The following is a 15,622-nucleotide window of genomic DNA, read 5'->3' as shown; positions in this document are numbered from 1 at the left end:
ATTTGCATGGTATTATTGGGGTATACGTATTAAATTAAATATTATTTTGTCAAATATGTTTTGCTCAGGTACAGAAAAAATTCTAGTTCAAATTTATATTGAGATTTAGATAACAAAAAAATAGGATAAAACCATGCTGGTATAAAAAAACAACAGAAAATGGTCACAGATTTTAAAATAAGTATGGTGGTAAGTTAAACTCTCCAAGATTATTTTTCTTTTTAACCAAATGAATGTGGTTGATGTTTTTACATGTGCAGATAAATTTGTTAAGAATAAAAATAATGCTTCATCTGTTCTTGCTCCAGTGCTCTTGATATTGTTCTCATTTGTGACGACAGCACGTTCAAAATGAAGGCAAGAAGTAGCACAGCTGAATTGTATATCTAGTCTTGAGAAATCTTGAGGTATGTTGACAAAGAATCCAATCATAAATAATTTAATGTTTTACTTTAATAAGATGTCCTAAATGTGTTTTCCATCTGTTATTGCTTCTTCTTTTCCTGTTTCATCCTTTTCTTTTCTTGCTTAGCTTTTTCTCTGTCATGGTTTGCCCTTAATATCCGGTAAATGAAGAAAACTGGAAGAAGAAAATGTAGGTCAGAGCAAGCCTAGACAAACAATTTTCTAGATTTCCATACCATCACACTCTACTGATAACTGGAAGATATTAGCTTTAATGTAGCTACTCTTAAATTCGAGTTTAACTAAAGTTTATGTATGTATGTATGTATGTATGTATGTATGTATGTATGTATGTATGTATGTATGTATGTATGTATGTATGTATGTATGTATGTATGTATGTATGTATGTATGTATGTATGTATGTATGTATGTATGTATGTATGTATGTATGTATGTATGTATGCATGTATGTATGTATGTATGTATGTACATGAATGTATGTACATGAATGTATGTACATGAATGTATGTACATGAATGTATGTATGCATATGTTACGTATCTTGATACCCTGACTGGAGATAAATGACCTCAAAATTCCTAATTAATATTCTTAATGAATTTCCAATAAAGAGCACTGTAAAAAGAAAAAGTCGTAATCAGAGAAAGACTGAAAACAAAAGTAGGTTTCCAAACCATTTATTTAGAGATTATTAATTAATACCCAAATTATGTGAAGTACCGGTAAGTATTGGCGTTAGAGTCTGGCCAGTTTAGGCCAGTTTACTGGCGTCAAAGGCTTAAAATTAATTTGGGCATTCACCAAACGCCTTACCACTGGGTTGATGGGCAGAAATATTTGAATACACTAACACATCCTTCAGCCTTGTGTTAAAATTATCCTTTCTTGATTTTTAAACAAAAGATGTTTCACCTCAATGCCCACATTTGTCCAGATTAAATGCAATTACCTACAATCTTGGACAAAACTCTTGGGAAAAATTCTATCTGAAGCATTATTTGGCACCCACTGACAAAATATATTGGTCCTAATCCCTCCTTCCCCCCCCCCCCCCCAATACGAATGTTGATCCCTCCTCCCCCCCAATACCAATGTTGATAATGCGATGCAAAATAATGTGCAAGCCTTTAGTCGTTATTTCAACCAACATTGGAATGGGGGGAGGGAGAAAAGTAGGAAGAATTTAATCTTTATCACACAGACAATTGACCTATTTCGATATATTAAAATTCAGTCCTAAACAAAAGGCGTCATCTCGAGGCTCTGGGGAATAAATATAAGGATTTGTATGAGTTTATTCCCCAGAGCCTCGAGATGATGCCTTTTGTTTAGGACTGAATTTTAATATATCGAAATTGGTCTATTAGAGCGTCACATTTTCCCAACTAGTTTTGCCCAAGAATATTGTAAAAATACGAAAATGAAAAAAGTTATGGCAGATTCATTGGCCCAAAGAAACCTTCGTACCAAATTTTATGGCATGATGTGTCGTTTCCAATCATGGGATCATATATGTAATGAAAGCCAATTTTTTGGCACTTAACAATAGCGGACAGTGCTAATCAGTAAGTAGCATTAAGTGACCAGCATGGTTTTTATTGACGTTATAGAGCCAGAAAAAAACAACATAATTTTATATTGTCTTCTTAGCACACAATAAGGCAATTTTTAACGCGAAAGATCACTGAAAAGTGAAACGTTTTGAAATCTTCTGTTTATACAATTAAAAACGCCTTTTGAGGAAACTAAAAGACAAAGCGTAGGAGAGAAACACTCTACAGGCCGTCAAAGTAAGCTGAGTATTCGGCAACAAGGAGTCATCACGTACGAAGTTTAATTGCATATGCATCTATGACAGGGCGTATAGACCACTTTCATAAATGGCGACCAACTTTACATTCTTTTGTATTTACGTTAATTAGACCTACTGCCCTCGTTTTAAAAAAAAAATTTCTTTTGAAATTTGCTCGTCATAGCGAGGTTAGTAGGGCTTATTAGCATTAAAACAAAAGAATAATTTATTTGGCCTTCATTATGAAAGAGGTCTATTGACACGATTCTATCTTAAGCATCATTTGGCACCCACTGACAAAATATATTGGTCCTTACCCCCTCCCCATCCCCCCCCCCCCCCCGAATACCATTGTTGTTAATGTGATGCAAAAATGCAAAATACTGTGCAAGCCTTTGGTCCTTGTTTCAACCAACATTGGAATGGGAGGAGGGGGGAAAGTACAAAGATTTTAATCTATATCACAAACAATTAGAGCGTCACATTTTCCCAACCAGTTTTGTTCAAGATTGTAGTTACAAGCACAATTTTGATATCCAACTTTTAGTGTCTCTGTAAGTCTAAGCAAATTCCTACCTATTTCCAACAACAAGGTTAGGGTATAGGTTAGCATTAGTTCTGGGTAAACGCAGCTCTTTATCCTTACTTGAGGAGCAGCATTGTGACGTTAATTGTCTGTATTCCAAGATACAACCAGGTGATCTGGTGACGTGACTCGGAGGACTGGGGAGAAAAATTTTAACACCGCCGTATCCCACAACCGCACACAGCCTTGAATGTTATTTCCGAATTCAACATGGCAGAGGCGAGGTTAGATCTCGGCGGTTTCCACTTGAATGTTCATTCAGTAACAGGAAATGTGGGAGACACGGAATGATCTGTTGAGTTTTGGCGATGGAACTACTGCAAAATTTGGAAACAAAACCTAAGGTCGTGCGTGGTTGTGGGATAAGGTGTTAAAATTTTTCTTCCCAGTCCTCTAAATTATGTCACCAGATCACCTGGAAGTGATGTTGAAGTTGGGCAAAAGAGAAAGGGGACACTTCACATGGGCTTATTGAAATCTGTGTGCAATTCTAATTCTAGCATTATTTTCTGGACATACCGGTAACTGTCAATGCAAGCCTAGTATAAATAAAATTACTCCTGCCTGGTGCAGAAATACCCCTTGGAAATTTGACCTTGTTGAAAATGAGAGTGGCCAGTATCAATGCCTTTTTGGCCTTACCAACAATCTACCTACAATCTACTCATCTGTCTCTGTCTTTTTATCTATCAAGCTACAATTGGCGTCAAAATGAGTTGACACATTGTGTCTGCACAGCAAATAAGAGGAGTTATTTGTACCATGCTATAAATTTTCCAAAAGACCTCCCTCTCCCCGCCCCACCCCCCCTCCCCCCCTTCCCCATTCAATGTTGCAGATCACAGGACTTACGACAAAACATCATTTGGGGGGAGGGGGCGAATTGGATAGGCTTCAAAGGACAAAAGAGTCCAAAATGACCGAATAGAGGATTGAAAAGGTCAATGTGTCAACAATTTTGTCGCCGATGGTAGCTATTTATCTACCATTGATAAATTTGCCTTTATAAAAATGATGATTCTTGCTTATGGGTCAACAGCATTACAGCACAACAAATAAAAAAGTAAACTTAACCCTTGTTTATCTACGAAGTCATTAACCGCCCGGCAGATACAACGGTCCCATTTCGTATTGTTCTCCCCTTACCTGTGTCAGGTGCCTTCTCCAATATTTCCGATTTTTATTAGATTTGAAAGAAAGAATTCTTTAAATTAAAGGCATTGAACTTCAGCTAGTCGAACGCTGTTGGAACAGGTGATGACTTGACAGCGCAGATCTAATGAATACACTTCCTTCAAAAACTTTTAATAATTCTTATAAAAATATTTAAAAGCTAAACATTTTTTATTTAAAAAACAAAAACTACGCATGACTGAAGAAGATAAGCAAACTATATATAGTCATCGATCGGTCCCCATTTGATCAATGTGAAATTATCGTGTTTAAGATTCAACCTACTTACCCACTAAGAGGAAAAGAACAACTCCTGGTATGAGTAGAAGTTTGACATCTACTGCAAATTTTTCATGAGACTTGGGGTCACTCAAATCAACCATTTTACAATATAGTTTAAGTCCTATTACCTTTTATTCAGACTCGACGACCCTACGTGTAACAATGAGAGCAATGCTTCAGCAATGCTTAGTAACCTTGCCTATCGCAACTCTCTGTAGAGAACAGGCAGCCCACACTCAGAGAGAGAGCCATATAATTAGCCACATATATAGGCAATCTGAGTGCAATTTCTCCATAATTTCTCCGTTTTATTTTTTCCCTGGGTCGGAAAATGGAAAAGTTGCGCAATAGGTCTTTCCTGTCACTCCCTTGCTGAGTATTGCCCGTGTTTTCAGAGCCTTCTCCACGTATCTTGAGAAGGTTTCAGGGGGTAGTAGGAAGACGTAGATTTTATCCGGTAGACATAGTAGAATTTAGGAAGGATTACGTTTTTGCAAACGTTAGCCGTGGAGCACTTATATTTGAACAGACTTAACTGATTAGAGTGTAATGTGATTTGCTAAGCTTTAAGCCCATATGAACCATGTGAGCGTTAGCCCTACTGATGGAAAGGAGCTAACACAAGGACGAAGAGCCTCGCACTTAGCCTGACAATTTAAGCAATTGTCCCTTTCTGTAGACACTTGAAAAATTCTTGTGGCGTCCACCTATGACCTCTGAACTCGTCAAGTGTCTATAACCAGCGACAATTGTCCAGCCAAGTGCGAGGACACGTCACTGATTAATCTTATTTCGTCACCTATGAGATGCAAAATTACTGTCAGAGTCAAATCTTTCTAAAAAAAACCTGATAGCCACGAACTCGCGCACTTCAAAGTATTTTCTTGATTAATCTTTGAATTTCCCAAGGGACTGTGCATGCCTTACTTGTGAGGAAGACTGTTCCCCTTTAGCTAAAGCTATTTTTGGAACATTGATTATATTCCCAGAGTCCCTTAGGCTGTTTGCGGTTTCTGGTTTATTTCAAATCAAGAACATAAACTGAGTCTGGAACCAACCCGAGTAGAGATCTGTCAACCATCGTAGCTCTTTGAATTTGCTGCTATTTCCTCATGACCTAGTAAAGGACGATGCATTAGTTATCCGATTGCTGCATATCGCTTGCATCTGATTGTCGCCCACGCTCGTCATAACAGAAACGATGGCAGCCTTTTACCTGACACCTATTTGCATGTTATTAAGAGAAGAGGGCGTCTATTACTATTATTAGGTGCACCCTTTCCTTTTTTAGCAAATTAATAGCATGTGAAAGGACCAGTGTTGATTGAAACACTTGACCGCAGTTTCCAAAAGTTGGATCTTTGAATAATTTACAACTTTTTCAAGCTACATTCAAATTTATTCTAACCAGTCGAGTAGCATCGAACTGTATGTCTGATGATGAGTCAACCTGGTTCCAATGTTCGGCGAAATTTCATCACTTCTGAGATTTCTACGGTACTGATAATTTTTCGTTCCGTTTATATAAAGTCCTCGTTCATTTTTGGCTCGCTATCTCCTTTATTGTGTTAACTTTCCATTTTCCAACTCCACAACGGCAACGACAAAGTATCCGCGTCACACTTTCATTCTCCAAAAATCGACGCCACACTCCAAGAATCACTCCAAGAAAAATTGCAACTCTTTTCTCCTACCACCTGAAACCTTCCAAAGATCGGGGCATAAAGTCTCTGGGACAGAAGTAATACTTGACATGGGAGGTACAGGAAAAGAGTTAAATCGAAGTTATAGAATAGATCAATATAAATTATTTTCATGGAATACTGAAATGGAACATAGTGAGTGAGTTGAGCAATTCCTTGCCAAGCGCAATCCAGATACAACCTGACAAGATGTTGCATCGTGCAAATAGTCATAATTTTAATTTTCATCTTCATTTAGTCAGCTGATGTTGAGTTCAAAATGTTGGCTTTTATTTTAGTTTTCACAAAGCGTGACGGTGGTTATGTGGATGCCCCCAAATTGAGCTCTTTTCTAACGCAACCCTTTCTTCCTAAATTGTATGATGGAGCATAGGTCAGTGAAAGTCACATATTGGAACTGCGGGTATAAAACGGTTTTCTATGGGAAAGATCATCGCTGTTAACAGGGCAACTTAACCTTAATCGATTTCAGAGAAACCTGAAAACAATATTAAAATATATCTTGTTTCCGCTAATCACTTAAGCTTCTTCGAAGTTCTGCGTGAAAAATAGAGAGGGCCTCTCCAAGCTGTTTTCAGTAGTGAACGCCGGAGAGTGAAGCAAGGTGAACCACGGAAAAAACAAAATATCTTTGGAAATAAGGTATAAAATTTTTATAGGCAACAAGATCCTCTTCCCCATGTTATATCCATTTTTCCTGATGGACAATATTTGATCTGAGCAGATCATCGGAAGTCATGTCACTCTCGCACTTAACTACAACAGCTATAAAAACCTTACGGGGAAATATATAGGGTTAAGAATTAACGCCATTTTAATTAAACCGGGGGCCCGTTTCTCGAAAGTCCCGATAACTTACCGGGCCTGAAAAGCCATTTGTCAAATTGCCAGCCGCTTGTTTTGGAAAGTCGATCTTTTAATATGTTGTAAAGCTAACAAAACGAACAATAACTGTGAAGTTTGACGACTTAAATCTTCTCCGTTCTTGAGATACAAAGGGAATTGTGACACCCGGAAATGGCTCGTAAAGTTTCGGGAAACGGGCCTCCGGCCAGAGAAATTCTAAGTTGACTTTGAGTCGACTTTATACTTGAAATATCCTTTGCCAAATCGGGACCTGGAAAAAGCGTTTTATTTTATTTTATTTATTATTATTATTATTATTATTTTGTACTGACAAAAAAATACTGGGGAGCAGGGCAAAAAAAAAAAAAACAAGTTTTGATTTGATTTGATTTGATTTCCATGCATAATCGCCCCACCGCTAAATGTACTTGACACTTAAGTCCATTTCTATTATTAATATAAATACACAGGTGATTATACTAAATCGCGCGCTCTCATTGGCTCGCTATCTCGGATTATCAGCCGATAATCACCTCGACGGACAAAATGGCTGCCAGTAGTCGTTTTTCCACTGTAAGTGAAGATGATCTCGCGTTGAAATGTTTTTTTTTTCCTCTTTTTTGAAATAATCACCTGTGTATTTATACTAAAACAATATTCGCCTCAGGCTCAGTGATTAGCGGTGAATATTCACCTCGACTTCCTCTCGGTGAATATTCACCGATAATCACTTCGCCTTCGGCGAATAATTGTTAATTATTAGAGCTTTTCCGGCTTTGTGCGTGTGAACGTAGGTGTGGTCAGCGATCCACAACTTTAGAACTAAAAAAATGTGGGATAAAACGAACGAAAACGGATATTTAAGAACGATTCAATATGCTTATCACTCGGCATGGAAACTGTGATTAAAAAGTATCAAGGTAAATGTTTCTCTTTTGTGCTTCTTGCAAAAAGAAGAAATACTAACGCGATCATTTGCATGGAAGGAAAATAGCGAAACGTGACTTTGGAAATTGGAAAGATCGGTCACTGTGACGTACGTGAGGTCAACAAACAAACAAAATCTTCGAAAGCTTTGCTCTAGGGCTTATTTGAAGTTGTGTGTATATTAATTGGGACCCTGCTATATCACGGTATTAACTGATCCACAAAGCCATATTTTGTTTAAGAACGGAACGAAAAGGTATCCACGATACACTATCTTTGGGACCCAATAAATTACTTCGTGTGGGAGATTTCCCAACAAGAACTGTACATTTTCGTGCTGGTGCTTCAAGAAACCGTGAAAGAACGGGAAAATGGAAGAAAGAAAACAAATGTTTGTGTTCTCTACTGTTCTCTCTGGAGGTGGGTTAGCGTGACGTTTGTAGGAATCAGTCATGAATTTACAGTTAAACAAAAACTCAGACTCTTTATTTTGACAGGAAAAGAATTGCGTTGAATCGTTTGGTATTATATGATCGGGAAAAATATAGCTCTAACCAAATTTCACAAATTTGTCAGTCCACATGCGAAATTACAAGCTTCTTTTCATTTTTCGTCTTTAAATTTCAAGCAAGTTTAGAGTGAGTTAATAATATAAACCAGGAAAAGCTTTTTTTTCTGATATGGGCGATAAGGAAAGTCCTATGATTTGCATTTTATATGTCTATTTACTTGGTTTGGATACTGGATAATGGATAATGGCCGGGTGTCGCTGTTCGAGATTTGCCAAGTTTATTGTTCATGTGTCTATCAATATGAAAATGAAAATGCAAAAATCAAACAGCTAGGGATTCAGCGGGAATTAATATATTCTTTTGCATAACAAAGAAAATGAAAGATCACCCAACGCCAGTTTGATATGAAATGCGATACGATACTTTTTGCAACAGAGATCAGTTTGACAAAAAATTCCTTCATTTCCGCGAAGACACTTAAAACTAAAAAAGCTGTCCTAGGGAGCTTCTGTAATTTGAATAAATCTTCATTTACTCATTAGGCAAATTTAAAAACCTTTAATCGCTGTACGTTAGTGTATTCATGGTTGCACTCAAGTTTTAAAGAGAAGTGAAGGCAACCCGGGGGAAAGAAATTAATACGGAGAGGCTCCGCCCCGAGGTCCGACCCCTTACCCTTTTATGCACCATATTTGGCAGAAACGATACCCCTTTCGTATACCTTCCATTGACAAATAGTACCTCTTTCGTATAACTTCCATTGGAAAATAGTACCCCTTTCACACACTGCATCCCCTTTCTTGCTGCGTTTAATAAATTAAAACAGTACAATCATAAGACATATATGTGAGTTCGAAGTATTTTAATGAAAGGCTCTTTTGAATACCTAAATGACAGACTTCCCTACCCTTTCATATACTTCGATTCTTGAAATCCCTATCCTTGCTTGTACCTGAAACGTGTAAAGGTACCCCTTTCGGGCGGAGCCTCCCCGTATAGGTCATTATGGGGAGTACCCCCCCCCCCCCCTTCCCCGGGGGAAGGCATGTAAAGGTCAGAATCTACCAGCCCGATCGTATGTGTTTATAATCTCGCCACAAAACAAGGAGTCAAGGACATGCAAACAAGTGCTAGGGTTTTCTGCAGTTAAGCCATAACCGGGAAGATCTTTCTCATTTGTGTGTGTTTTAAGCCTCCCAATGAAAAGCAATGCACCATACACGATACCCTCTATAGTAATGCCCCTAAAAGACGATGCCTTACAGAGAACGATCATAAGGTTTGTTTAGCAAATGCATAGCTGAGACATCGATATTAATTATTAGGAAAGGACGATCTATTCCAAGTAATTTGTTTTGGAGTTGTCAAGAAAAGGAAGCAATGTAACACTCATTTGAAACTCATTTTCCCGCTTCTCTCTTACATCAAATTAGCCATCAAGCATTGTTTTTATTTTTTTTGGGACTTATAATGGTCCCAAGAGAAACTGGAAACAATGTTTATGCAAAATTTTGGAGGGACAAAAAAGAGTATTATGGTATTTTTGACATTGGCTAATTACATCGAAGACAAGATCTAAAGAGGCCTGGGGCAAGTTTCTTGAGTCATTCTATCTTTTGAGGGCGGTGCCTACTAATTCAAAGGTATTTTTGCGCGGCTTACTGATTATGTGGGAAAGGCAGATCTGAATAAGTGTTTTTGAAATCCAACCGCACATTTTTCGATGATTAATGAAAAATATTTGTAAAAAGGTTTAAACTACAAAGCACTGTATGGCGTTCTTTTCCAAATTGAAGCTTAATTTTCTCTGAAAAATGCATGGTTACCCCCAATTTTTCATTTTGGATACCAAGAGCACTTGCTAAGTTCTGCTTTCTCCGCATAGTTTTGAGCCGCGCAAAAATATCCCCGTATTAATAAGCAACACCCAGGTAGGAAATCCGAGTATCTCGAAATGCGCGGAACGTATGCACAATAACAATAGTAGACACCGTCTTAATAGCGGCTGGTACAAATCACAGGTCACAGGTCATTGTTTTACCAATAGAGAAAGTATCCTAAATATTCATAAAAGCTAACCTTAGGCCTAAACAAAAAGACCTAAAAACTTTTGTTTAGGCCTAATATATTAGGCCTTAGGTTAGCTTTTTTGAATGTTTAGGATATTTTCTGTATTGGTACAAAAATGACCTGTGATCTGCGTTTTGTACCTGCCGTCTTAACAGGTCTTACAGAAAAATTATTTCGGAGTTTGATGACTGAAAACCTCTCCGTTTCCAAGATACACAGGAAACTCTGATAACCAAAAAAGGCCCAGAAAATTGCGGGACTTTCGAGAAACGAGTCCCTGGTAATAGTTCACCAGGAAAATGCATTTAAACTTTATAGTCGTAATATTGATTTGCAGGTCTCTCGACATGTTGTGCCCGAACAGCTGCAGCTCCACTGGATAGGTTGAAAATATTGTTTCAAGGACAAAATCAACATTTCAGAAACGTAGGTTAGTTTAGTTGTCAGTTTTAATATAAACGGGCATTTTTTTTACGCATTGTACATGTAACTTCAGTTTGAAAATGAATTTAAGCTCACTTGATAGCAAAAATTAAGCTTACTCTTGTGATATGATTTTGGTCACCTTTCTCACCAATCACTGGCCTGGCTCAATTAAGGACAGTGCCTATTCTTGTTATTGCGCATACGTTCTGCGCATCTCGAGATACTCGAGTTTCCTATCAGTGATGCTTACTAATTCAGGGATGTTTTTGCGCGGTTTAAAACTATCCGGAGAAAGTAGATCTTAGTAAGTACTCTTGATATCCAAAAAGAAAATTGGCGGTAACCATGCATTTTTGTGAGATAATTAAGCTTCAATTTGAGAAAAAATGGCATACATTGCTTTGTATTTTAAAGCTTGTTACAAATATTATTCATGAATTATCTTTGAAAAATGCGTGGTTTCCCCCCAATTTTCTTTTTGGATTTCAGTAACACTTGTTAAGATCGACATTTCCCGCATAATCATAAACCAGGGTAAAAATACCTTCGAATTAGTAGGCACCGTCCTTAACTATGAGCATGTTTTTACTTTACACAACTTATTGAAGATAGCGTTCTTAGTGAAAAAAATCAAATCAAACCAAACACTTTAATTTTGTTTCACAGTTGACTTGCTTCAAAATGGCATGACTATTACGAGGGTGAGAGGTAGGGGTTGGGGGGGGGGGGGGGGGAGGGGGTGAAGAGTACAATAGCTGAAACAACCCAAACCTTTACAAAAATGCTAACCTTAGGCCTAAACAATATGCTTTAGACAATGTTTAGGCCTAAGGTTAGCATTTTTGTAAAGGTTTGGGTTGTTTCAGCTATTGTACTCTTCACCCCTACTCCCCCCTACCCCACCCCCTACCTCTCATCCCTACCCTATCCCCGGAATAGTCATGCCATTTCAAAGCTGCAGGTTATATAGAAAAATAATCATTAATGTAGTCAACACTATCATCCTGAATCACGTGTTCTCTTGGTTTTTAGGACTTGTCGAGGGATTAAGAAAAATCTACTATAAAGAAGGCGTTGCAGGATTTTATAGAGGTTGATTGCATGAGTTTGATTGTGTGCAGTAAATATCATGGATTTATCATGATTATTCCCGTAGAATTTTTGAGGTAATTGCACATGGCATCTGGAGAGATCAAGCTTGACCACAGATATCATGCCGTACGATGAACAAAAACAGCTAGTGAGAGATTTATTGTTTTTTTTTCCACTCACATGGTGGCAGTGATTAAATATAGCAGACTGTGTTTTAGGGTGCGGTCATGATTTGACTTGCTTGATCAGGTGTCTAGCTTTGTCACATGTGTGTTATCTGGGACCATGGAATGTGAACATTTTTGCAAAGCTTTGAATACCCTGCAGTCTTGGTTAAAAAACTGGAAAAAAGTCAATTGTACAGTTGATTTTGTGCCTAATTTAATAGGTAATGGTGCTATGATGGTGCGTACGTTTCCTCATGGAGCAGTGCAGTTTGTTTCGTATGAGCAGTACAAACAGTTCCTTGAGTTTTTGTTTGGTAAAGGATCTGTCAGCCACTTGATATCTGGATCTCTTGCAGGTATTCATTCATAATGTTCCTTTCTAAAAAAATATAATTATACTAGGAGTAATCATTAATTACGAAGTGCGTTCGTGGGGACGAAATTAGGATTCTGGAATATGTGAGGGAGAATAATTATGATGTTTCCATCCTCGTAAACATCCTAATTCTAACGTGAGCATAATGCCTCACTTACATATCGATACATACGGTAAATCTTGATGAACCAGGCATTTAGAATCCTACTCGAAATCCTAGTTGAAGAAAGGACTAGTTCCCACGATGTAATACGTTGGCTGTGTATGCAACATGTAAACAGCAAATGTCCCCATTAATTTTAACCCATTGACTCCTGGGAGTGAGAGTTAACAGATTTTACTCTGTTTAATGCCAGACGATTTTACTCATCAAGGGGCGCGGTCCAGCTGGGGCCCGTTTCTCGAAAGTTCCGATAACTTTTTGGGCCCGAAAAGCCATTTTTGAAACTGGCAACCGCTTGTCAGTTGGAAAGCCGATCTTTTGACATGTTTTCAAGGTAACAAAAAGAAAAATTACAGTGAAGTTTGACGACTTAAAACCTCTCCGTTCTTGACATACAAAGGGAATTGTGACACCCGAAAATGGCCCGTAAAGTTTCGGGACCTTCGAGAAACGGGCCCCAGGGCGGTTCACGTGTGAATAGGTTAAGCAACAATACTTCCGATTTGTATCAGGCAAGTAACTGATCTACTCATCAACTTATAGTTCGACAGGTCATATCAACTAAGTGTCACGCTTTGCTTAACTTTACAACACTACTATGAAACCCAGGAGGTAGTCTTTAGATATGATGCTTTACGATGCTCAGACTACTGCGAAAATTGTGGCATGTGAGGTGTGCAATAGTTTTTGGGAATGTGAAGTATGACGTCACCTTTGAAACCATGGGACCCCCAGGATTATGAACTGCGTTCTCCTTTGTTGAACGCAATTAAACTTGATTATTCAATTGCCTTCATGATAAGAAAATCTACAGTCCCGGACAAAATTGTTGAAACACTTTAGAATATCTTGCCCTCCCACAATGTTGTTTTGGCAATTGGGCTCAGAAACTCGCGTTAAAACAACATTGTGAGAGGAGAGTGAGCTGCGAAAGCTTCAGATCTGTATAGTCGTGTACTGTTCCAACGAATTTTGTCACAGACTGTAGGTAAAAGACCCAAGACGGGTAAATTATCCGAAAAAAAGGAATACAAGTGAAGCTATGATCTTCGCAGTTACGAACGCAATTTTTACACTTGCGTAGAGAAGCCTGAAAAATTCAGGACTTCAACGGGGTTTGAACCCGTGACCTCGCGATTCCGGTGCGACGCTCTAACCAACTGAGCTATGAAGCCACTGACGTTGGGAGCTGGTCATTTGTGGGTTCTAATGGTCCCGTGAGGAATGAATCAATGATGAAATGGTATATGAAAAGAATCATATGAATTCATAGCTCAGTTGGTTAGAGCGTCGCACCGGAATCGCGAGGTCACGGGTTCAAACCCCGTTGAAGTCCTGAATTTTTCAGGCTTCTCTACGCAATTGTAAAAATTGCGTTCGTAACTGCGAAGATCATAGCTTCACTTGAATTCATGTCCGCAGTTCATATATGATTCATTTCATATACCATTTCATCATTAAAAAGGAATACCCTGCCACCTTTGTCAGCACTCGGCGAAATTCTTTGAAGAAGGAGCCAGGATACAATCGCTGTTATTCTTAATATGCAAATAAGTAGCTGGGTATTCAGCAGTTAAGCATCTAACGTCTTTCATGGAGAATGATTCAGTATCAACGATTGGGGTGCCAGACTTCAGGGTTTTTAATAACAATGTGAAGGCGCAAGCGTTTGGCATAATAGGGGTCATTTTTCATTTTCCGTGGCGTAATATGTTTTTAAAGTTATAAATGTAAAATCTGTGGTAATTTCGCAATCAAAGTAAGCAGCAAATTCAAGTGATGTAGCTGGTGTGCCAGCTCTTATTGAAAACCGTGGACTTGGAATCTGGAGTTCTCAGTTTTAACGTCTCACTCTGACACGTAGCTGGAGTTTGTCTGAGTAGGCATTTCCTTGTTCACCCTCATTGCTTTGCTGTGAAATGGCAATCGATCTGCCTTAAAACAGGTATCTGGAGTTTTTTTTCTCACAATCAGATTATGAACATCTTGAACATGTCTGTTTATTGTGAATCTGAAAGACGTTCTCTGGTTAAAAATTGGTTAAAAATTATAAGCTTTCGGCTATCTATCTATAGCCTTTAACGAATGAAATATAAGAAGCACGAATTAAAATATATACGAAAAGGGGTGTAAAAATTCGATGCGGGTGAGAACTAAAATATGAATAAGAATGATCTAGAAAAAATTACAATAAAATAGAGTATTGTCTCGGTAACGGTTTAGAATTATTGTCCGCGTTAACAGTTTTAGCGGTATGCCAGGATTCCAAGGTTTTTCTAACACGGTAGTTGCCTTTGTCAATCACGCATGCATTATTAAAGTCAATAGAGTGGTCATTCTTATTCATATTTTAGTTCTCACCCGCATCGAATTTTTACACCCCTTTTCGTATATATTTTAATTCGTGCTTCTTATATTTCATTCGTTAAAGGCTATAGATAGATAGCCGAAAGCTTATAATTTTTAACCAATTTTTAACCAGAGAACGTCTTTCAGATTCACAACATGTCTCATCCTGGTTACGGTGCAATTTTTAAATGTCTGTTTATGTTTCTCATACCAAGAACATTATGATTTTTGTTTTTTAGGGCTTACAGCCTGTTCAGTTACCTATCCATTAGATACTGTTCGCTGTAGACTAGCATTCCAAGTTGCAGATGAACGAGTGTATCTAGGAATCTGCCATGCCCTCAAAAAAATCTCCAGTTCAGAGGGAGGCTATGTAGCACTCTACCGCGGCTTCTGTACGCATTCTTTTGCCATGATCCCAATGATAGGTAATGTCCACAAGTTTTACTTCTTCTCCCTGTATTCAGAATTGGACCTTGGAGTGAAAACGTAGTCCATGATTTGGGTGGTTTGATGGCTTAAGGCCTTCATTGCCTCTTGTCTCAAAAGATAACGATTTGAACAGGAAAAATCTCATGTCACTGACAGGGACACCATTGATGGTCATTGTAGAATTTTTGTCACAGTCGCTGGATATGAAGACGGTTTGTTGGTAACAAAGGTCATTCTCTCCTGCTGTGCCAGTTTCTCCCCTTGGTCATATCTCTCTTTTGACACCTGTCAAGACGA

The 15,622-nt window shown here is 38.2% G+C and overlaps 1 protein-coding gene and 1 long non-coding RNA gene across 2 annotated transcripts in view; one reads left to right on the top strand and one right to left on the bottom strand.

The window, feature by feature from the left end:
* Positions 1 to 4,441, bottom strand: part of LOC138042663 (uncharacterized) — a 4,904-nt gene extending 463 nt beyond the window's left edge. Inside the window, exons 1-2 of the long non-coding RNA XR_011131062.1 lie at positions 4,270 to 4,441; positions 1 to 580 (exon numbers count right to left, since the gene is read on the bottom strand). The exon at positions 1 to 580 is cut by the window's left edge and continues 463 nt beyond it. This is a non-coding gene — a long non-coding RNA (uncharacterized lncRNA). The remainder of the gene's footprint in view (positions 581 to 4,269) is intronic.
* Positions 4,442 to 7,906: 3,465 nt separating this feature from the next.
* LOC138040015 (solute carrier family 25 member 16-like) lies at positions 7,907 to 15,386 on the top strand. Its single transcript, XM_068885815.1, has 5 exons — positions 7,907 to 8,158; positions 10,658 to 10,750; positions 11,779 to 11,838; positions 12,227 to 12,361; positions 15,133 to 15,386. The coding sequence occupies exons 1-5, from the start codon at positions 8,110 to 8,112 to the stop codon at positions 15,384 to 15,386; spliced, it is 591 nt and encodes a 196-aa protein (XP_068741916.1). The 5' UTR covers positions 7,907 to 8,109.
* The last annotated feature ends 236 nt before the right edge of the window (positions 15,387 to 15,622 follow it).

This window comes from Montipora capricornis, chromosome 3, assembly GCF_036669925.1.
Source record: "Montipora capricornis isolate CH-2021 chromosome 3, ASM3666992v2, whole genome shotgun sequence".
Taxonomy (NCBI): domain Eukaryota; kingdom Metazoa; phylum Cnidaria; class Anthozoa; order Scleractinia; family Acroporidae; genus Montipora; species Montipora capricornis.
This window is presented reverse-complemented; position numbering and strand designations above follow the sequence as displayed.